This window comes from Psammomys obesus, unplaced genomic scaffold (genome assembly GCF_907164565.1).
Source record: "Psammomys obesus unplaced genomic scaffold, mPsaObe1.curated_primary_1811, whole genome shotgun sequence".
In the NCBI taxonomy this organism is placed as follows: domain Eukaryota; kingdom Metazoa; phylum Chordata; class Mammalia; order Rodentia; family Muridae; genus Psammomys; species Psammomys obesus.
In genome coordinates, this window is record NW_026585504.1 from 41,532,871 (window position 1) to 41,555,008 (window position 22,138).

General features: G+C 41.2%; 1 protein-coding gene and 1 pseudogene across 1 annotated transcript in view; one reads left to right on the forward strand and one right to left on the reverse strand.

Moving 5' to 3' along the window:
* The window catches only part of Ambra1 (autophagy and beclin 1 regulator 1), a 151,365-nt gene that overhangs the window by 27,070 nt on the left and 102,157 nt on the right, over positions 1 to 22,138 (reverse strand). Inside the window, exons 8-10 of the mRNA XM_055602937.1 lie at positions 16,594 to 16,704; positions 8,086 to 8,274; positions 7,298 to 7,452 (exon numbers count right to left, since the gene is read on the reverse strand). Coding sequence (XP_055458912.1) covers positions 7,298 to 7,452; positions 8,086 to 8,274; positions 16,594 to 16,704 — 455 coding nt within the window. The remainder of the gene's footprint in view (positions 1 to 7,297; positions 7,453 to 8,085; positions 8,275 to 16,593; positions 16,705 to 22,138) is intronic.
* LOC129671552 (cytochrome c, somatic-like) lies at positions 3,103 to 3,411 on the forward strand (annotated as a pseudogene).

Consider the following 22,138-nt stretch of genomic DNA (forward strand, 5'->3'; position numbering starts at 1 on the left):
TGTGTGTGTGTGTGTGTGTGTGTGTGTGTGTGTGTGTGTGTGTGTGTCACAAAGTATATATGTGGAGGTCTGAGGGCACCTTTTGGGAGTCAGTTCTGTCCTTCTACTATGTGGATTCCCAGGGACTGAATTAAGGGAAAGGCTTAGTGGCAGGTGCCTTTACCTGTTGAGCTATCTCACAGCCCTCACCTTGAACCATTGATCTTCCTAACTCTGCTTCTCAAGTATTGGTTCAGGTGTGCACCATTCCTGGCTCAGTTATAGTCCTTAAGCTTTTCATCTGACTTTTCAAGTCACTAACATCAGGATAATGGTTAGCATGACACAGGAAGTTTAGGATATGGAATACCCATCAATTTCTCAGTTATTTGGAAATATCTGAAAGATAGTTAATAAGAGGTTAATAGAAGTAAACCAGATGAGAGTTCACTTCTTAACAGCAGAACTCATAAAACCAAAAAGGGAAAGAGCCTTGGGGTGCAGCTCAGCATTGATTGCTTACTTTGCATGTGCAGGCTCTTGAGCTCTGGATCCAACCCCTAGTATCACAGACAAATAAAAAACACAACACTTTCTAGTCTAGAGCTGGGGACATAGGCCAGTGGTAATGTATTTGCCTAATAGAAGGCCTTGGGTGTAATAACACAAACAAACAAACATTCTTCTATGTATATCTTCTACATTGCTCGTCTGTCTGAGCAACACTCAATTCTTAAATACAGCTTTACTACATAAAAAAAATTAATAAATGAACTGATATTCCAACCAAGTTAAATGATGGTATTCTTTTTAAACATTTTTTTAAATTTATTTTTATGTATATATTTATGTTACATCCCAATTGTAGCCCATCCATCCTCTCCTCCTGGTCCCAACCTCTCACCCTCTTTTCCCTATCCCTGCTTCCCTTCTCCTCAGAAAAGGTGAGGCTCCCCACCAACCTAGTCCAGCATGTCAAGTCAAATCAGGACTGAGTTCATCCTCCTCCACTGAGGCCAGGCCAAACAGCCCCATTAGGGGAAAGTGATCAAAAAGCTGCCAACACAGTCCATGTCATAGACAGCACCAGCTCAGCTTACTAGGGGACACACATGAAAATAGACCTGCCCATTGGTTATATATGTGTAGGGGGCCTAAAATGATGGTATTGTTGTCATCCCCTCTAAAGAGACAGACAGAGAGAGAGAAGGGGGGTGGTATGTGAGCTTCAAGCTCCTAGAGCCTCTACTGTGCTGAGGATCATTTTCCAGTTCTTTTCCTCGTGGTGCTGAGGATGGAATGTGTTCTTGCACATGCTAGAAAAGCACTCTACTACTGAGCTCCAACTCTAAACCATTTGTTTGCCTATAATCTCCATCTGTTGTGGAAGGATGGTCTATGCCTTGGGGAAAAGAGCATGACATGTTAGCTCCCATTTAGAAGACACTAATCCTTAATTCTTAATTTCTAGTTGCAAATGCCCAGCACACCCCTTATCCTTGAGTGTTCTGCTCCAGCCCAACTTCATCCTCTTTCCCTAAGTAACATAGGGCTTACACGACACAAACACAATTTGGTATATGACTATTTCTGGCTTCATTAGTAATTTTGTTATTATGCTTTCACTTGGTTACAACCAAAGTTATTATAATGTGCAAGTTGCCACTATTTTAGAAAATTAATTGCAGTTTTCTGTTACAATATTGTGCCTTGTTCCAATTAGAAAATGAAAGCTGAGAGAGAACACAGGCAGTTTAGTGTTTGGGGAATTCAGCAAAACTTCAGCGCAGCAGTCTCTAAAAGCCTAACTTAAAACAAAACAGAAATTAACAAAAAGCCCTCACTGGTTCTAGTGAAAGGGAATCAAACATCAAAGATGTGTGAGTCATAGGGAGCAGCAACTCCTGCTTAGTGGTTCTCTCTAGTGGACAGAGAAGGGGAGAGAGAAAACAGAGCTTGGGACCATTCTTTCTGCTCTGCCAATTATCAGAATATATGGAGCCTCAGAAAGCAGAGAGGGGGAAGACTAGAAGGATCCCACCTCCTAGAAATAAGGACAAAACTGAAATGACTCAACATGAAGCAGCAAAGACTTGAAGAGGTACAGACAATTAAGAGAGAGACCTGGAAAGCCCCAACTGAAAAAAGATGGTTAAGCACAGGCACCCAAAAGGCTGAGTGTGGGCCATCATGTGAACTGCTCTGCTCTACCATGCCTCCTACCATGACAGCTCTAAGACCAGGCTGTACTGGGTGGTGATATAGTCAAGAACAGTCCTGGTCTTTAGCAGCTCTATCCCAAAAGATGTGTGTGTGCGCGCATCTTCTCTCTCTCTCTCCCTCTCTCTCTCTCTCTCTATATATATATATATCACAAATGTTTTTATATATTCAAACATTTATGTAATATATATATATATATCTCAAGATATAATGAAAATAAAGTTATTGTCTTCTAAAATCTCAAATAAAAGGGCAGAGAGACTTTAATCCCAGCACTTGGGAAATAAAGACAGGCAGACCTCTGTAAACTCAAGGTCAGCTTGGCCTTCATAGTGAGATCCTGGAGAGACTGAGTTTTGGTGGAAACAAAATACAAACAGAAATAAAGTTAGCAAAGGATCAAAGCAAGACACATCTCAAAATCATGACGGTATCAGTAAATCTGAGATTGAGTCTCTGCCTTGATGAATACTAAAGGCAAAAATCCTAAAGTGAGAGTGATAGACATTAAACCAGCAGTTCACAAATCCAAAGGCAAAACAATGGTTGTATTGGGGGCTTATTTTAAATTCTAAAATTCTCTATTTTTGTTTTATATGTATGAGTATTTTGCCTGCAGGTAAGTACAGGTATCACCTACATGCATGTCAGGTGCCCTCAGAGGTCAGGAGAAGGCACCAGATTCCCTAGAACTGGAGTTACTGATGGTTGTGAACCTCCATATGGGTATTTGGGAACCAAACCTGGTCCTCTGCAAAAGCAGTCAGTACTCTTAAACACTGAGCTATCTCTCCAGCATGGGAAACTTGTTTTAAAAATACAGATACTGGGCTAGATACTGAGATGTTGTTCTTCAGGACGTAATATTTGTGGTGTAGATCAGCCTGGAGCAAACTTAAAATGGGTGATGTTGAGAAAGCAAGAAGATTTTGTTCAGAAGTGTGCCCAGTGCCACACTGTGGAAAAGGCAGGTAAGCATAAGACTGGGCCCGATCTCCATGGTCTTTTTGGGCAGAAGACAGGTCAGGCCGCTGGATTCTCCTACACAGATGGCAACAAGAATAAAGGTATTACTTGGGGAGAGAATACCCTGGAGTATTTGTAGAATCCCAAAAGTGCATCCCTGAAACTAAAATGATCTTCAATGGAATTAAGAAGGGAGAAAGGGCAGACCTAATAGCTTATCTTAAGAAGGCTACCAATGAGTAATTCCACTGCCTTATTTATTACAAAACAAATGTCTCATGGCTTTTAATGTATACCATAATTTAATTCATACATCAAAATTCAGATCATGAATGGCTAACAATGTTTTTGTTGGACAGTCCCGATTTGAGTAAAACTGGCTTGTTGCAAAGTGGATATTATCTTTCTTAAAATAACAACAAAAAACCACAGATACTCTATCATTGTTCTACCTTTTAAATACTTATTCTGTGGAGACAAGGCTCCTAGTAGACCAGGGTGGCCTCAACCTCAGTCCTGTTTCAGCCTCTAAGTAGCTGGGATTACTAAAACCCATTCCTCTAACTGTAAGACTAAAGTGAATCTGTGTTTAAGAGGGACCCCTGTTACACAGCAACTGCCAAGTCCAGTGTCCAAGGCCCACTGTTGAAAGTCACTGATCCAGAGGTCTGAAGAACTCTTAGTATCAGCATACCAGCTAACAGCAATTAGCAATTCATTTACAGAAGAGATTTCATATGGAATCCTGTAAGAGATCATCTCCTGGGAGAGACTTAGTGGGAGTTAAAATAAATCAATAACCCAGAGGACTTTCCCCTGGGAATGTCTGTTGACACAACAAGTTTATCTTTGAATATTATCATAGTGAATCCAAGAAGTAATTTCAAAGATGGGGGAATACAGGGTAGAGAAACTCTAAGCTCCTTCTCCACACAAGCATGTTTCAAGGGCAGATAGAGAAGCACCCATGCTAATCAATGCACGCATGCACGCGCACACGCACACGCACACACACAGAGACAGACAGACAGACACAAAGGCAGAGATTCTTCAGTCCCACTCACAAAATTCCAGTACTTTAAAAAATGGCATAGTATAACTAAAAGAGGGAATGCCAGGTTGCAAAGCATGTATGAAGTTCAATGCCTAGCAACACACATGAACATGCATGCATGCCCGCACATAATGTGTGGCCTTCCCAGGGACATCTCCTGCATGCTTTGGTTCTTTGAATTTAGGATCAAGACAGACTGAGCAAAACCTTGTTGAGACACCTTAATTCTCTTGGTAAAAGGAATACTTCCCAAATGAGATTTTTCCAGTCACTTCGGTTTTCTCACCTAATGACAGATGGCACTTACTGAGAATCAAAAACCCTCATTGTGGGTAGGGGAGCATGCTCAGAAACAGCTGCTTGTACGAGGCACACAGCTGGCTAGTTGCCATGAGCCTCTCAGCAAGACAGCAGTGGACCAACTACATCATAATGTCTTCCCAGCAGAATCCTCCAACCAAATCCCTGAAGCTTTGGCCTCACATGACAAAGGACACCTTAGCTTTTACTTGTAGCTATCAGATTTTGGCCAGGCGTTTCTGGTTCCTTATGAGAAGGATGGAGAGCTGGCAAGCTTTATCTAGGAACCAGACAAGAAGCCCGGCTTTCGAAAAGTAGCTGGAGATGTCTATCAGCATTTACTGCAATAAAATCCATATATATATATTACAATTAGTTACAAGAGCTGTTAGGACCAGGATGTAGGTGGTGAGAGGTAGACACCAGGTGCTTTTACCGTCTGCTTAAGATCAGCCAGAGAAGAACAGTACACCAAAACTCTCCTTCCACCCTCAGATATCTAGTTAAGAAAACAAGCTTCCTGAACTATCGTGGTCTTCTCATTCTCACCCAACAGAACTCAAGTATGAGAACTCTCCTGTCCTGATAGCAAAAGCAGAGTGCTTTGCTGCTGCACCTTTCAGAGGTTTTCAAGGATGTCACTGGTTCTGATAATTACCTCCTAAAAATGATAAGAGATGTTCTCTTGAGAGTCTCTGTAATTCACTTAGTTTCTACTGTGTATCAGGTTTTCTATTAGGTACTTGGACTTTATAATGAGAAAACGGACATGGTCTCTCATCTCTGAAGGACCCAAAGTCCAGAATACAAAAACAACTGCAGGTTTGTGAGACAAGTATTAGCCCAATGGCATGTACTCAGTAAAGTAGCCAGTCTATAAAGGAAGCTGCCAAAAAAGAGGGCAAACTTGAGGACAGCTGGAGATGTGGAGGAAAACATCCCAGGTGTTAAGATGTCCTGGCAAGAAAGAGACTTAGCAGGTTCAGGGAGTTTGAAAACAGTTCAGTACAGTCAGCTGAAAGACATTATAATTAAGATATCAGAGGAACAGGAGGCCAGCAAAGTAAAGACTATCCCAGGCACACCTTTCCACCACTTGGCATGTTGTGGTCTCATCTCTAATTTTTTTCTTGACAACAAATGCTTCCTACTCCAAGCATTCAACAAGCCCCTACAAGCACAGCACTACATGAAGGGTCCGGGAGACTATGTTTTGTTTGTTTGTTTTTCTTTCTTTGAATTAATCTATTTTTTATTAATTATAATTTATTCACTTTGTATCCCAGTTGTAGCCCCTCCCTCTTCTCCTCCATGCCAGTCCCCAGTCCACTGATAGGGGAGGCCCTCCTCCCTTTCTATTTGATCCTAGTCTATCAGGTCTCATCAGGAGTGGCTGCATTGTCTTCCTCTATGGCTTGGTGAGGCTGCTCCCCCCTTAAGGGTAGGTGATCAAATAGCCAGACGCTGAGTTCATGTCAGAGACAAACCCCTGTTCCCCTTACTAGGAACCCACTTGGACACTAAGCTGCCATGGGCTACATCTGTGCAGGGGTTCTAGGTTATCTCCATGCATGGTCCTTGGTTTTTTTGTTTTGTTTTATTTTGGTTTGGTTTGGTTTTTCAAGGCAGGGTTTCTCTGTGTAGCTGTGGCTGTCCTAGACTCACTGTGTAGACCAGGTTGGCTTCAAACTCACAGAGATCCACCTGCTTCTGCCTTCCTAAGTGCTGGGATTACAGGCCACGGTACCCAGCTAGGACTATAGTCTTATGGAATTTATACTGAACCCAGCTGGGATAGATTAACCATATACAGTATACAGCTAAAGAGAACAAAACAAACAAACAAATAAACAACCACAAAATGTACCAAACTATAAATGACACAAACTACACAAAGTACTAAGGAATTAATTCACCAGTTCTTAGATAGTAACAGAGCTTAAACACTATCTAATTAGAGAAGTGTTCAAATGTTTGATTCCCCATGACAAAACCCTAGCCAAATAAGCCCCTATAGGATGAGGAAGCTCAGTCAGTCACACTAGTCTGGCTGAGTCCAGTAGGCAATTAACTACACTCCACCCAAAAGGCTTTCACAGCCATATAACAGAGGCATGCTTTAGACAAGAGTGGGTCCTAAATGGAATTTAGGTTCTGTTACTAAAATGGATACGACAATTCAGAGCAAAGAAGCTGCCTAAAGTCCTCTTGTTCCATCATGACTATGATTTAATAGCATACAATCACATTTTTAGCTTGCTTCCTCAATACTAAACCAAAACAAGAACTTTATTTAAAGACATAAAATATTTACTGAAAGCCAGGCATGATGGTGCATGCCTTTAATCCCGGCACTTGGGAAGCAGAGGTAGGTGGATCTCTGAGTTCCAGGACAACCAGGAATGGTATACAAGAAACCCTGTCTCAAAAAACATAGATAGATAGATAGATAGATAGATAGATAGATAGATAGATAGATAGATAGATAAGATAGATAGATAGAATTTTACTGAGTCCTTTGCATAGCTCTGCATTAGAGGCTCACATTGAAGTTAGGAACTATTAAGCCTCTGGGTAACACAGTTTATCATCTTGGGTATGAGAAAGTTCCTGACTTCCAATAGTTCTGATCTTGTAAAAGTGAGGTATCCTGGTCATGGGTCACCTGGACTAGAGCACTTCTGTAGGATCATGACAGTACTGGTCCTGACTAGACGATCATAACATATTCCCTCATTACCCTGTCAAGTTCAGGAGAGACATAATGGCACTCACCCTCATGGAGGTCTCACCACCGTGGGCCTGTTGTAGTCTGAAGACCTGGGCTACCATGTGCTCTGTGGAGGGGTGCAGCAGGATCCTTCGTGAAGCTAAGCCCACCATTACATATCGGCCCATTGGGGACAGGCTTACAGAAATGGCATTAGGACCTGAGGGCGAACAGAAAAAAGTCACATTTCCCAGAATCCTTGCCATTCCATGGAAACAACTTCCATGCAGTCCTTTCTGCTTTTCCCCAGCGTTCCTAGTTTTGACTCTGTTCAGGCACTCTCAGGCTGCAGTGAGCAATAGAAGGAGAAGGCTGAATCCCAGCTGTAGTTCTCAGAACTTTACAAGACTGCAAGGATACTCTAAGCACTGTTCTGATATATTTTTTCATTTAGGCATTACAAATGGTTTTCATTATTAAATAATCTTGCATAAGAGCAGTTTTAAAGCTACTTGTATTTCATGCTATCATTGTACAGCCATTTATTTAAGCTACATGTTACAAAAACCTTGAGGTAAAAATTTGATGTTTTCCTATATTACAAAACAAAACCAGTGTAAAACTCTTGTATGTAAATCTTTGTAGTTTTCTGATTATTTCTTTTGATTCGTCTGTACTGCTAAAACCAGGACTCCTCTACAGCACTCTTTCCCTGGCCTATGCCTCAGTGAAGGCAGAGATAGCTCATGACCATTACTCTCACCCACATACTCCATGCCTCACCTAGGAATGCCTATGCCAAGGCATCAGCATCAACTCTGTCATTAATTAGGTTGGGCTTCCTATCCCTTACCAAATCGCTTAGTGTAGAGCATTTCCCCCAAGTTATGGGGGGCCAGGGAATACACTGCCAGGATGCCTTCATCAGGAAAGCCCCTCTGGCTGCTCGGGATGAAAGCTGCCAGGAGCTGGCCATCTGCAGAAATGTCACAGCTGGCATCATTGTAGATCTTGCAGTTCTGTACCAGAACATTCACGGAGGCTGCATTGGACAAAGAAAAGAAGGGAAGAAAGTTTAAACACCATGCTGTTAGAAATTCTAAGACCAAGATGTTTTGGGGCCTTTCTAAGGGTGTGAATCCTCTTTAGAAATGAGGCAAACTGCCTCATTTAAATTAAAATGTTGGGAAGCAGGAAACAGGAGAGGCAGGAAGGATCTGTGCACTTAGTAGGAACTATAGGACACTCCATTACCACCGCAGCCACCATATGACTCTTAGTTCATACTTTATTAGATAAGGAAAAAGTCACTAACAAATGCCCTGGAGAGCCACTCACTGCTGTTACGGTTTAAAGTATGAAACCAAGATAAATGAAAATGTAAACCCACTGACTCTAAAATAAAGGAGACAGGTAGAGTGCTCCTGGGGTAGCACGCCTCCTCAGAACCTGCTATGTGATCTCAAGGAAGAAAGTCATTGGAGAAACTTGTGTCTATCTCTCCAGAAACACTAATACTGACTCCACACAGAGGAGAAAGAGAAACAAAGCCCAGCCTGGACGAGACAGTAGGAATTCTGTGCATTTCTCAGCACACTCTGTGCCTCTTCTATACCATGAAGCAAGGGCCCCAGGTAGTCCTGATCTACATCTAACAGTTACCATGAATAAAGCACTGGGCTGGCTAGGCTGAGGCTAGAGATGGTTAGAGATCACACTCTGCCTGAAGGGACTAATGAGAGGCTGGCAAGCACAGGACTGGGCCTCTACATCTAGTTTTGGTTTGCATTTGAACCCTCTGTGTTTGCACTATGGGATTCCCTGCCAAGGGAAAGTGATTTATCCTTGATGTGAGGCTGGAACAAAAGGGCCCACCTGCCACCCACACAGGCAGAATAGTAGGACACATGCAAACGGGTCAAGTTCCTGAGCTTTGTTTCGCTTAGCTCCACTCCATATAAACTTGTTCACTTATTTGAAAGAGATGTCCACTGTCACAAGGCATTAAAGTTAAAAAAGATAAAAGCAAAACCAAGCCACGCTTAGCTGCTGTCATCAGATTCTAGGTAATATATTCCAGTAAGCCAAAATACAAGGCTGAAATGGTAAGGGCAAGTTTCCCTAGAAAACCAGCCAAGGAAAACAAAACAAAAAGGTGGTTTTAAAGTCTTATGGGCCTGGAGATTGAGAGTGATTTATAAAATTGTATTTGTTCCCCTTTTGCTATACGTTGTTAACAAAGCTACAGAGGTAACAGAGTAGATAAAGAATGACATCACAATACCATTGATTAGGTTGTTGTGCCAATCCCTGGGGGCTGACACCTACAGCACCATTACACATAAAACTGAGGACAGTTCTGTTTGCTAACTAATAAAATAATGATATCCAAATACTACTGCTATCACCATTAGGCCTCTGCTGCTCAACTCCCAACCCACCATCTGTTCCAGCCTGCATGGCTAGATCCATCTTGTTAGCATGGGACCATCTGCTCCTGATACTATGGACTGCTTTCAACAATTACCCTTTTACCTGTACTAAATGTCCCCAACTTGCATGATAGCTCAACTGTCTTGTTGGGACTTGTATATATCAGTATTATTTTGGTTAAAAACAGAAGTCTATAATGAATTGAACCTGCAAACACTGGCCTGTAATCCCAGCTACTCAAAAGGCTGAGACAGATGGATGGCAAATTCAAGGTCTACAGAGTTCATGGCCAGCCTGGACAACTTAGTGAGACCTAACTATAGAAAGTAACAAAGGGGGCTGTATAATAATTTCCTGTATAGAAACAGAAATAGTTATAATGGTCAGCGGTCACTAATTCATGCGCAGATTCCCCTCAAAAAAGCTGAAATTTCAATGAGTTAATAAACACAAGGACAGTTCTTGGACCTCAGCTACTTTTCTTGGTCAGAGAAAAGTACTATTCTAAAGGTAAAGAACAACTCATCCCTTTCTGGATTCAACAACAAGGTAAGTAGATAGGAAGAAAGATGTGAGTGGAATCCAGGCTGTCACTGGCAGCTCACAGCACTGGAGAACGGTGTTGATGCTCCATACCTCACTCTGTCATGCAACTCAGATCAGCAATATCTGAAGAACGCTGGGCAGAGTCTGAGAGTGTGCGTTTCCAGCCCCAGGTGTCTCAAATGCTGCAAGTCTGAGAACTCAGCAGCTGGCTACTCCTTAATGGTGAAACATATGGGAAAGGATGATAGGACAGCTAGCTTAAGAACTAAGGATATAACACAATGAGAGAATGCTTGCATGTATTAGGCTCTGAATTCAATACTGGTATGGAAAGAAAATAAGCCAAACTAAAACTGCTTAAGAGGTTCAGGGGAAGCTGAGCACAGCAGTATACATCTGTAATGGCTGCACTGAGGTCAGGGGGTACATAGAAGGATTGCAGCAAGTTTGAGGCTATCCTAATCTACACAGCATGTTCCATGCCAGCCAGGGTTACAAAGGGGCTCACAAAAAAGTAACCAACCAACCAACCAACCAACCAACCAGCCAAACAAACAGCTAATCAAAAAGCAAACACAAGCAAACACCCAAGAAGTTCAAGGGCACCTTCAAGTAGGAAAAAACAAACAAACAAACAAAAACCATGCAGGAGACAGCAGGAAGACTCTGTTTTAGACTCTGCCATATAATATTGTTGCAATTAGAAATTATTTCCAAGTGAAAATGCCTTAGAAGAGAACAGGAAGGGCTAGAAATACTGGTGCCTAGAGAAGCAGATGGCTCTGCTTTCCTGTCAGATCCGTAAATTATAAACAAACACCTTGTACAAAGATCCATGGGTAGCCTGTTGCTGTCCAGATGAGGCCATGGGAGTGATTCGGAGCTGCAGTACTTTACAAATACCTCACACCCCGATTTGGAAAACTGAGGAGTGCTGAAATCAGAAGCAAAATTCCCTTGTCTTTTCTCTGAGTCGCTCTGATTATTGCAGAAGATCAGAGCTCCAGATGATAAAAACATGTCTTACAGGTATCAGTCAGCCACGTCCCCTCTAGTATCTGCCCTATACTACTCATCCACCTGCTCTTAGGCCTCTCCTGCCAGGATGCCTTGGTGATCAAAGCCATTCACCAACAAGAGTTTCCTATCAAAGGTCAGAGGGAGCCAGGTGTAGTAGTGTACGCCTTTAATCCTAGTACTTGAGAGGCTGAGGTTAGATCTGAACTCAGAGTTCAGCCTGGTCTACAGAATGAGTTCCAGGACAGTCAGAACAAGGACAAGGACAGTCAGAACATAGAGACTTTGTCTCAAAAAAGAAGTAGAAGAAAAAAAAAAAAAGCACAAAAAAAAAAACAAAACCCAGAATGTAGTTAGCCTTTTCCTCCCTCTTCTTCCTTGTTGTTCATAAAAACCATAAAAATTCTAGCGCTGATGGCTAAGTGGCAAAGAACACTTGCTGTTCTTCTAGAGGGCACGGATTCAGTTCTCAGCACCCCAAATATCAAGACAGCTCACAACCTCTTGGAACTCTAGCTCCAGGAGATCAAACATCTTTTGGCCTCTGCAGGCATCTGAACACATAGAACATACACATATATAGACACTCACACACAAATAAGTATCTACATGAGGTGAAGCTTTATTCACAAAGTTCTAAGCATCTAAAACAGGTAAGAATTCATTAACTCTCTTAATCTCAAGTGAGAAAAACAAGTAGCAAGAATCATTAACCTAGCTGGGCAGTGGTGCCACACACCTTTGATCCCAGTACTCAGGAGGTAGTGGCAGGTGGATTTTTGAGTTTGAGGACCACCTGGTCTACAGAGTGAGTTCCAGGACAACCAGGGCTACACAAAGAAACCCTGTCTCAAACAAAACAAAACAAAACAAAAACCCCCAAACAAACAAAAACATAAATAAAAATAAAGGTCAGTGGTGTCCAGGCAGGGGCATAGCTTCTAAAACCTGAAGCTACCCTCTAATAGGAGGCAAATGATTTTGAAAAAATTAATCTACAGCATCACAGAGTTCCAATTTACTGAGTAAATCCATCAAGAGTAAAGGTCACGATTACAACTATACATGAATATAGTTAAAAGAGTTACAAATAATAAATAGGAACATGCTGAGTGTTATGGCTTACTCCTTTAATCCCAGGACTTGGGATGAAGAGGTAGGCAGACCTCTCTGAGTTCAAGGCCAGCATGATGTACACAGAGAGTTCCAGGACATCCAGGGTACATAATAATGACCCCCCCCCCCCCCCCCCCCCCCCAAAAAGGTTGACTTTAATGTCCATATTGAAAGCATAGCAGCTGGTCATCTGGACCTAAGTTTCCTAGTGAATCAAAGATTTAAATGTGTAAAAGTAAAATATAAAAGTAGAAAACGATCTTAATGATGACACAAAGCCTAGGAACCATAAAAGGAAAGGTGTATAATTCTGACTTAAAATAAGTTCTATGACAAAAATAACCTTCAACAAAGTCAAAAGACAAATGACAAGAAACTCCTATTACAGGTTAATTTTCCAATTTATAAGGAACTTCTGCAGAATTACTAAGGGAAAAAACAGTAAGATGCAGAGAAAGAGGTAAAGCACATGGCCTTAAAGACAAGGGGGCACCATTAAGGATATAGAAAAACATAGGCGTTCATGCAGTAGTCTTTACCCTCTCAAAGTCACCAATGCTGAACATTTGGTAACACATTCCTTTAGCAAGTGTTTGTAAGATCAAGCACTCTAAAAGCTGATGCAGCAAGCATGGTGGCTCACACCTGTAATCCCAGCATTCAAAGAGGCAAAGGCAAGAAGACCGCTCTGAATTCAAAGCCAGTCTTGGTACAGTAAGAACTTGTTTGAAAAAACAAAAAGGAACAAACAAACCCTATATATGAGATTATAGTTGGCACAATTATATAGAGGGTGATAAGGCAAAGTTACATATGCGCTGCACTTTTCTTCCCTGCAGCTGTACTTCAAGGTAGCCATTTTATTGATATGCCTGTGCAAAAGACAATCTAGCCGTTTGTATAGCAAGACTGTGGACTCCAAAATCCTTCAACAGGACACTGGCTACAATGATTTACTAGGTAGCTATTTTTTCAGCGGAGAAAGGGTGCAGGGCAGGGAAGGGGGAGGAGTGGCAGCTGTGGGGGCTGCCTGCACCAGCAGCAAGAGCAGCTGCAGCTGCCAAAGGGAGTGATAGCTCATGCCTATAATCTCAGCACTCCAGGGAGCAGAGGCAAGGAGACTGCTGCAAGCTCCCAGCCAACCTGAGATACAGAGGAAGGCCCTATCTCTAAACAAGCCACGAGGAAGTAGAGACAGGTCAGTGGACAAGGACGCTTGCCCTGAAAGCATGAGAACCTGAGTTTAAATCCCCAGCACCCAAGCAGTAAGTTGGTAACAAAAAGGAGAAAAGGGAGAAAAGCATACTGTAACCACAGCACAGAGGACAGGCAGATCCTGAGAGCCTTCTGACTAGGCAGAAATAGTGACCTGTCTCACGGGAGTAAGAGGAAAAGCACTAGAGGAAGACTAGTGACATCTTGCTCAGGCTCTGCATGTGCACACACGGGTGTATATGACACACACACACTCTGCAACAGTATGGAAGATACTGAGATACACTGTATGGAAAGAGAAGGGGAGAGTGTTATATATAGCATGTTGTCACTTAGGTCCCATAAAAGGTGGAAAGCAGTATTTTTTAATTTGCTTACAACTACACACAGTATCTTTCAAGACATGTAAGAACTGAAACTGATGCTGGTTACCTATTGTAAGGAGTCACAGCCAGCAAGGTGTGGTGTTACAAAACTTCTTATTGTATACTCTTTACGTAAGCTTTGAGTAGTGACTATCTTATCTAATTTAAAAAACAGAAAAAATAAGCAAAGTAAAAAAATCAAAATAGCTGTAAATAAACTATGGTCAATAAGTTATAGGTCAGAAATCTACAGATGAACCTGAGTTTTCAATAAGGGAAGGGCAGACTGCCAAGGATTCTCAGAACTGAAGAACAGATCAGTGTACCAGCCAACAAGACGGCTTAGTGGGTAAAAGCACGATAACCTGAGTACAACGTTCAGAATTCACGGCAGGGAGAAGAGAATTGATCCCTGAAAGCTGTCCTCTGACTTCTGGGTTGTGCTGTGGCATGTACATACCTGTTATGTGTGTATGTGCGCATACATACACACAGAGTAATAAATAAAACAAAAATAAAAAAAGAACAGATTTTTAGATCTGTGACTTATCGGCACTTAGAATAAAATGTATGGTTGCTACTTAAGATTCACTAAGAACAAAACATGAAAAGTTAACCTCATTTATCTTGTCTGGAAGGCATACTAAGACTGGCATATTATGAAATGATATCTTTAAATAATTAATTTTTTTTCTGTATCTACAAGCTCTTACAACACTTTACATGACATAGAAAACATAAGGGCTTCCAAAGGCATAGTGTGCATGCCTGTAGCCCGAACATTTGAGGCGAGGGCAGGGGAACGACCAGCGCAAGGATAGCCTATACTACACAGAGCTACTCTCTTTAATACTTATTTAAAAGATTTGTTTTTACTTTTTATTTTTTTATATGTGTGTATTTCCTTTCTTTTGGCGTGTGTGTGTGTGTGTGTGTGTGTGTGTCTGTTTCTCAAGACAGGGTTTCTGTAGCCATGGCTGTCCTGGAACTTGTTCTGTAGATCAGGCTGGCCTTGAACTCAGAGATTTGCCTGCTTCTGCTGAGATTGAGGCGTGTTCACTACACCATTATGTACATTTTGTAGGAATGTAGGTGTGAATGCCCTCAGAGGCCAGAAGAGGGCATCAGATCCCACGGAGCGGGAGTTGTGAATTTTCCATGGTACAAGAAACTGAACTCAAGTCCTCTGGAAAATTACCAAGTGCTTTTAACTGCTGAGCCGTCTCCCCAGACCCTGTCATTAACAGGGAAGAACTTTAGATGTGAAGCCCAAAGTACTAATAATTAATGTCCCAAAACTGATACAAACAAAGTCCAAAAACATACCAGAAGGCTTAATGCAATTTCCTGATTGAGTCACTATTTTTGCTAGAAATCTGAAGGAAGACTGAAAAAGAATGTTTTTCAGATTAGCAGATGATCCCTAAGACTGGAAAAGAAGGACAAGTCAAAGTTGATGAAGATAACCCAGGCACAGTAGGGTAGTCTGTGATCCCAGCACTTTGGGAGGCAGAGGCAGGTGGATCTCTGTAAGTTTAAGGCCAGCCTGGTCTACAATGTGAGTCCAAGACAGACAAAGCTGTTCAAAGAAACCCTGTCCCAACCTCCCCCCCCCCAAAAAAAAAAAGTTCATAAAGGCAGGAACCAGAATTACAATGATAGGAAGATAATACAAGCTAGCCTTAATTTTCAAAAGAGCTAAGCCACACACATGTAAATACAAAATGGCTGAATTCTGGCTTACCAACAATTATCAAGGAATTTTAAGTTACCTGTAAATGCAATAGTAACTTCAGAAAAAACTGCTGGAATCTGTACCAAACATCACTGTATTCTATATTAGCTCAGATCATGAATTTTCTAATCTGTTGTACATCATCCCACTCCCAAAGTTAAAGGGGAAGAAGAACAGATTGGAAATCACATTAGAAAAAGAATTTATGGACATCTGATCTGAAAGGCAAGATGCAGTGGTACTTGCAGATTACCAGAGGACTTAGTTTAAAAGGCAGTGACAGATTATATGGAGATGGAGATGCAGCAGCAGCAGCAAAGGACCAACAGGATGAAGTGACATTAAAAGAAGAAATGGTGGCGGCTTGGTATGAGAAAGAACCTTCTGGGAGAATTTATCTGTGATGTTGAGCCTATCACCAGAGGCAAACATGCAGGGGCTGATGACCACTTCTCAGGAATGAGTGACTGTCCTTCCTTAGGCAAAGTAAATGTTTACAATGCTCAACAATGGGTTTATGAATTTCTTTAAAAGAAAATCTATCTACCAGCCACACATTTTGTAAAACAGGTATTAACATAGCACTCATCTGGTTAGTTGAGACCGGAATTTACCATCAAGATTTACTACAATCTTTTCGCAAGGATAAGAGATGTAGCTCATAAATTCGATATTACATTCCTCCCCTTCCCCGTTCTTTTACTCTCTATGAACTTCTCCACAAATTCCTCGGGAGAGATTCTGGACATTTCCCTTGGACTATTTTCTGAACTGCTTAACTGGCAGCTGAGGATAAGCTGTAGAAAGAGTTTGTGGCTATCAACAACTCAATGAGAGATGGACAATCCATGTTTTGGTGTTTTTGATTTTTTTTTAAAGTTCTCTCTCACTAGAAATATGTACCCATCACCACTCCAGCTTTACACTGACTCACCATTACTGATTTCTGGAAGGTCAAACTTGGTGAAGTCCCACCACTGGAGTCGGTAGGTAGTATTGGCAATGTTACTGGCCACTGCAGACTGTCCATCTCCAATCACCGCCCCTGGTGACAGAGAAGACAAGAAGAGCACATTAGATCACATGCATCCTTTCTCTGTCTATTTCCACTGCAGAATGAACGGAACACAGAAATTAGTGGAGGAAGGGGAGAACCACAACTAAAGTTCAAGGAAGCTGGAGAGATCTGCAGAGCAATGAAAAACTAGACACAGCCTTTCACAGGAGACACTCTATGTGGACATGGAACCCCATTCATAAGTCCTTCCCATTATTACTCATTTGTATTGGGTCCTGAATATACATTGTTCATCATCTGCAGAGACAGATGACTCTTCATACAAACGTGGGCAAAGAAATCTGAAAACAAAGAGAAGACTCCATGAACACATAAAGACGAGATGGATTTCAGTTCTGGGTGTCTCTGTAGCAAGCAGTGCTCTTTAGGAGTCAAGGTTCCTGTTTTGTTAATGACCTTTTTCCTAATAAGATATCTCAAATAGAGGTTTCCTCCAAAGAAGAGGCAGTCAGCACACCGTGAATGGAGAGAGGCAGTAAAGAAAAAATGAGGTAATATTTGTTAATCTCTTTTGAAACACTAGTATATAACACAGCAAAAATTTATGAGCCTACCTTTGTATCATGATAATATTTTTATTAAGGCAATTTTTTTTTATAATTCTCCCCTCCAAGAACTTCCTTGAATTCCAGATTCACTTGTAATATTTCAGTTTAATTTTCCCTGAGATATACACTTCAGTATGACATTTTTTCCTTGGTAACTAATTAAATAAAAAATTGATTTTTTTAAAACAGGATGACACTTTAATTTGCAGTTGTATTTCATTTACATGAACATGTCATTTTCTCCTCCTCCTTTAGAGGTACATTTCATACACAACCACCCTTTTGATCAGACAGAACCAAACCTTCTTAGGAGAATAGAAGATCCCTGTGCGTAAGACTGGTGAGGTGGTATTCTCAGCTGTAGATCTTCTCAGTAATGACCAGCCTTGGGACAATGCAGTTTTATGCCAGGATTCACCAGCATCACCTAGCCTTTGCCCTCTAAATATCACTGCAAAAACATCTCTATTTGTTTTAGGGAGCTATATCTATTATTCTGCCTCTAGATTTCTCTACCTCTTTCCTCAAATGATCAAGAGAGAAACTACCCTCTATACAACCATGAAGTAAAGGAAACATTTTTTTCCCCTTTTAGTCAGGGGCTGCAGGCCACTGTACCAGAAAGATAATAAATAGAAGTTGAAAAATACTATTGTAAATAGCCTTAAAATATTTTTAAAGTCTCAAATCAAACAGTTCCAAACAGTTGTGATCTACCCCAAAACATGATAAACACAGCATTTGCAGGTGTTATCAATGTGGCCACTGACTTCAAGCCCCTATTGATGACTCTACGATACATATACTATTCATATGGGATGAATATTTACCTCTCCTTTACCAAAGAAAATAATCCTTCAATAATTGTATCTGGGAGCTGGTGAAACGGTTCACCAGCTAAGCCACTTGCTGCCAGGGCCAAAAACTTGAGTATCTGAATGTGGGGTTAAGAGGGAAAATACAGAGAGAAACAGGTAAAACTAAGGGGCATTTGAAGGCTCATATGGAAACCTCGTACAGAATAAGCTTCTTAAAATAAATGACATTGAATCACCAAATAATAGGGAGACAAAGACCCTACTAGACATCTCCAGCCACCAAATGAAACCTTTAGTGCTGGGAATGAATTACATCTAATCGAGTTGTTGGCCCAAGTGGCCCAATGGAAATCCTAAACAACCCAGGCTATTTATTGCTAAAGCTATTGGTTGCTCTCCACAAACTGAAGATAAGGCCCTATTGCTGAAGACAACACCTATGTAACTCAATGAATATGGATAAGTTAAGCTGGTGCCTACCTAGAGCCTTCACCCCTACTGAACAGTGTTCATAGCACTGGAAGGTACTCTGCATACTACCAGTAGAAAGGTAAACACGAGTTGATCTACAATTGTGACCTGTCTATGAGATACACTGTTGCAATAGTAGCACAGAAGTTGTGGGACTAACCAACCACTATCTGATTGGATTTAAGGCCCACTCCATGAGATGGAACCCAACACTGCTCACTTGGCCAAGAACCTGAGACTAGACGAGCCATAGACCTAGAAGAAAACCAAACACTACTGCTCTGTCAAAAGGAACATAGCAATAAAATGACTCCCAGTGACTTTCTGTTATTCTTACACATCTGTATCTTGCTCAGCCATTGTCAGAGAAGGTTCCTTCTGCAGTAAGCGGGAACAACAGAGACCACAGATGGACAATGTGCAAAGAGTGAGAAACTCTGGAATACCCAGTCCTAAATAGGACGTTTCTATCAAAGCCCTCCCCTCAGGGTTGAGGTAACCCTGAGGAAGAACATGTAGAAAATATTGTAAGAGCCAGTCGGGATAAAAGGCACACACACAAAAGGCCTTCTAGACATATCAGGACTAATGCACACATCAACTTAGAGATACTGTGACATCATGTCTAGGCCCCAAAGATCTAAGCCAGATGGGGTACCAGCACTAAAAAGAGCAGTGTACATGAGTCCCCATCCTGAACCCAGAAGCTATCAACTTCCATTTGATAACTTCTTGCAAGGAACAAAATAGTTTTCTCCAAAGGGAGTCTCACTGGGTATATAAACTATAGTAAAGGGTAGACCAAATGTCTTGCAGTTAATGGTCAACATAAAACAAACTCAATGGTATTTTGTTTTCTTAGGTGTTTTTCTTGTTTGTTTGTTTGTTTGTTTTATAATGCTTTGTGTGGGCATTTTTCTGCCTTACAGGTATCTGCTTGTATATTATGGTTTCCGATTTTGTGTTTTCAAGGGATTTCTGTTTATATGAATGTGAATCTTGACATTTCTGTATTTCTTGTGCTTATTCTTTGGTTTTCCCCCACCCCATTTGTTTGTTTTGTCTTATTCTGGGTTGTTTTTATTTTATTTTGGATACCTGTTTGTTTTCTACTAAGAGAGAGAAAGAAAGGCATGGATTAGGGAGATGAAGAGGAGTTGGGAGAAGGGAACCATGATCAGAATCTTATATATATATACTATTTTCAGTAAAAAAATCTAAATGTGGGAATTTTGCTGATTATTAGGTCAAGAAGAGGCTCAGATGACAATAGAATTTCCTTCTTTTCCTTTCTGAAAGATTTTTGAGAGTTTTATTTTATGACTCTTGAATCCCATAAAATAGAAGTCTGCAATATTTTCTTATTTGGTTATGAGCCTACCCTTTAACAGTTGAGCCATCTAGTCTCTAGCACAAGATTTTTTTTTTTTTTTTTTTTTAAAGAATCAGGCTCGGGGTTGGGAAAAAAAAAAAAAGAATCAGGCTCAGAATTTTCTTAGACTCATTAATGATGTAAGTCATTTAAACCATTTCAGTTAGAAGGTCTACCACTTCCCTGGAAGGAATCACTCTTCAATTTGATGTAGGCTCCATTCCACTGAACTTCCAAATTATTCCCCAGGCTTGTACATCTATTATCTAGATCACTGACTTCTCTTTTAACAGCTAGTCTCAAATTGCTTTAGTTCCTTACCATTTCTTCTAACTTATTAGAAAAAAAAAAAAAAAAGCTAACCCCAAACAGAAGGATGTAAATTAGTTTTCTTCATGTATGATGAATTAAATCCCAACTGCAAAGAGAGAGTGAAGAAACAAAGTATATTCTGGGTGAAAGGATTAGAGCTACAACCAGGAAAAGAGTTCAGAAATCCACATGCTGGCTTTGTAATTGGGAACACAATGATTTCAGTTGTGGCCCCAACTCCAGAGGCATCCTGTACAGCCTATGCTTCTGAAACAGCTGTGTAATAAATACACATGTAGGGTGGTTCTGTGAAGAGACTAGGGAGGGGTTCTCTGCCAAAGGTACCAGAGCACTGCATAGAAACAGAGCTTGGCATCAGAGGGTCAATTTTCAGTGCCATGTAAACACAGATTAGGGAGTGAAAGATGCCAGCAACAGATTAGAGTATAGTCACCAGGTTCTCTTTGCGAGGACTGCTGGCCAACTGAGCCCGTCTCTTGGAAACATCAGGAAGAAAAAGTACTGTTCTGTTTAAAAAAAAAAAAAAAAAATCCAAAAACCCACCCACCATTTAGCAGCTCTGGCTGAAGGTGCAGGAAATGTGCCAGGGCTAGTTAGCTAATGGACTGAGCCCTAGAATATTTACGGAGATGGCATTCAGCCTTAGAAGCCAAATCCTAAAGACAGCTAAGGGGTTTCTAAAGCTTAAAGGTTTTCACATGCAGTAAACTAGACTCAGTATTCCCTTTCTAAAATATTATTAGTCATTCATTCATTCATTCATTCATTCATTCATTCATTCATTCATTCATTCATTCACTTTTGGAGACATTGTCTCACTATGTAGCTCTGGCTGTCCTGGAACTTACTATATAAACTAGGCTGGCCTCCAACTCACAGAAATCTGCCTACCTCTGCCTCCTAAGTGCTAGGATTAAAGGTGTGTACCTCCATTCCTGGCTTTGTTTTTTACTTTTTAAAAAAAAAAAAAATTAGTTTATTTTTGCCAGGAGTGATGCCGCATGCTTTTAATCCTAGGACTTGGGAGGCTGAGGCAGGCAGATCTCTGTGAGTTGGTCTAAATAGCAAATTCTAGGACAGCCAAAATTACATAGAAAGGCCCTGTCTCAAAATACACACACACATCCATGTACCAGGGTATCGAAGCAGATGCTAAGACTCATAACCAAACTTTGGTCAGAGTGCAGGAAATCTTATGGAAGAAAGGGGAGATAAAAAGACCTGGAGGGGACAGGAGCTCCACAAAGAGACCAACAGAACCAAAACATCTGTGCCCAGAGGGACCTGGAGAGACTGATGCTCCAACCAAGGACCATGCACACAGAGGACCTAAAACCCCTGCTCAGATGTAGCCCATAAGCAGCACAGTCTCCATGTGGGTTTCTTAGTAAGAGGAACAGGGGCTGTTTCAAACATGGACTCAGTGACTGGCCCTTTGATCACTTCTGGTGGGTGGGGTGCAGCCTTGCCAAGGCACAGCGGAAGATGATACAGCCAGTTCTTATGAGACCTGATAGACTAGGGTCAGATAGTAGGGGAGGAGGACCTTTCCTATCAGTAGACTAGGGGAGGGGCATAGCGGGAGAAGAGTGAAACTGGGAGGAGATAAGGGAGGGAGCTATAGCTGGGAACGTGAATAAATTGTACAAAGTGAATAAACTGTAATCAAGAATAATTTAAAAAATTTTAAATATAACAAAATCCCATAAAACACCTTTTAAAGTCCACACACACACACACACAAAACCATCTATTTTTACTTCATGTGTATGCCTATTTGTCTTGGTGTATATATGTGTACCCTGCGTGCCTGGTGCCTGAGAGGTCAGAAAAGGGTGTCAGGCACTTTGGAAATGGAA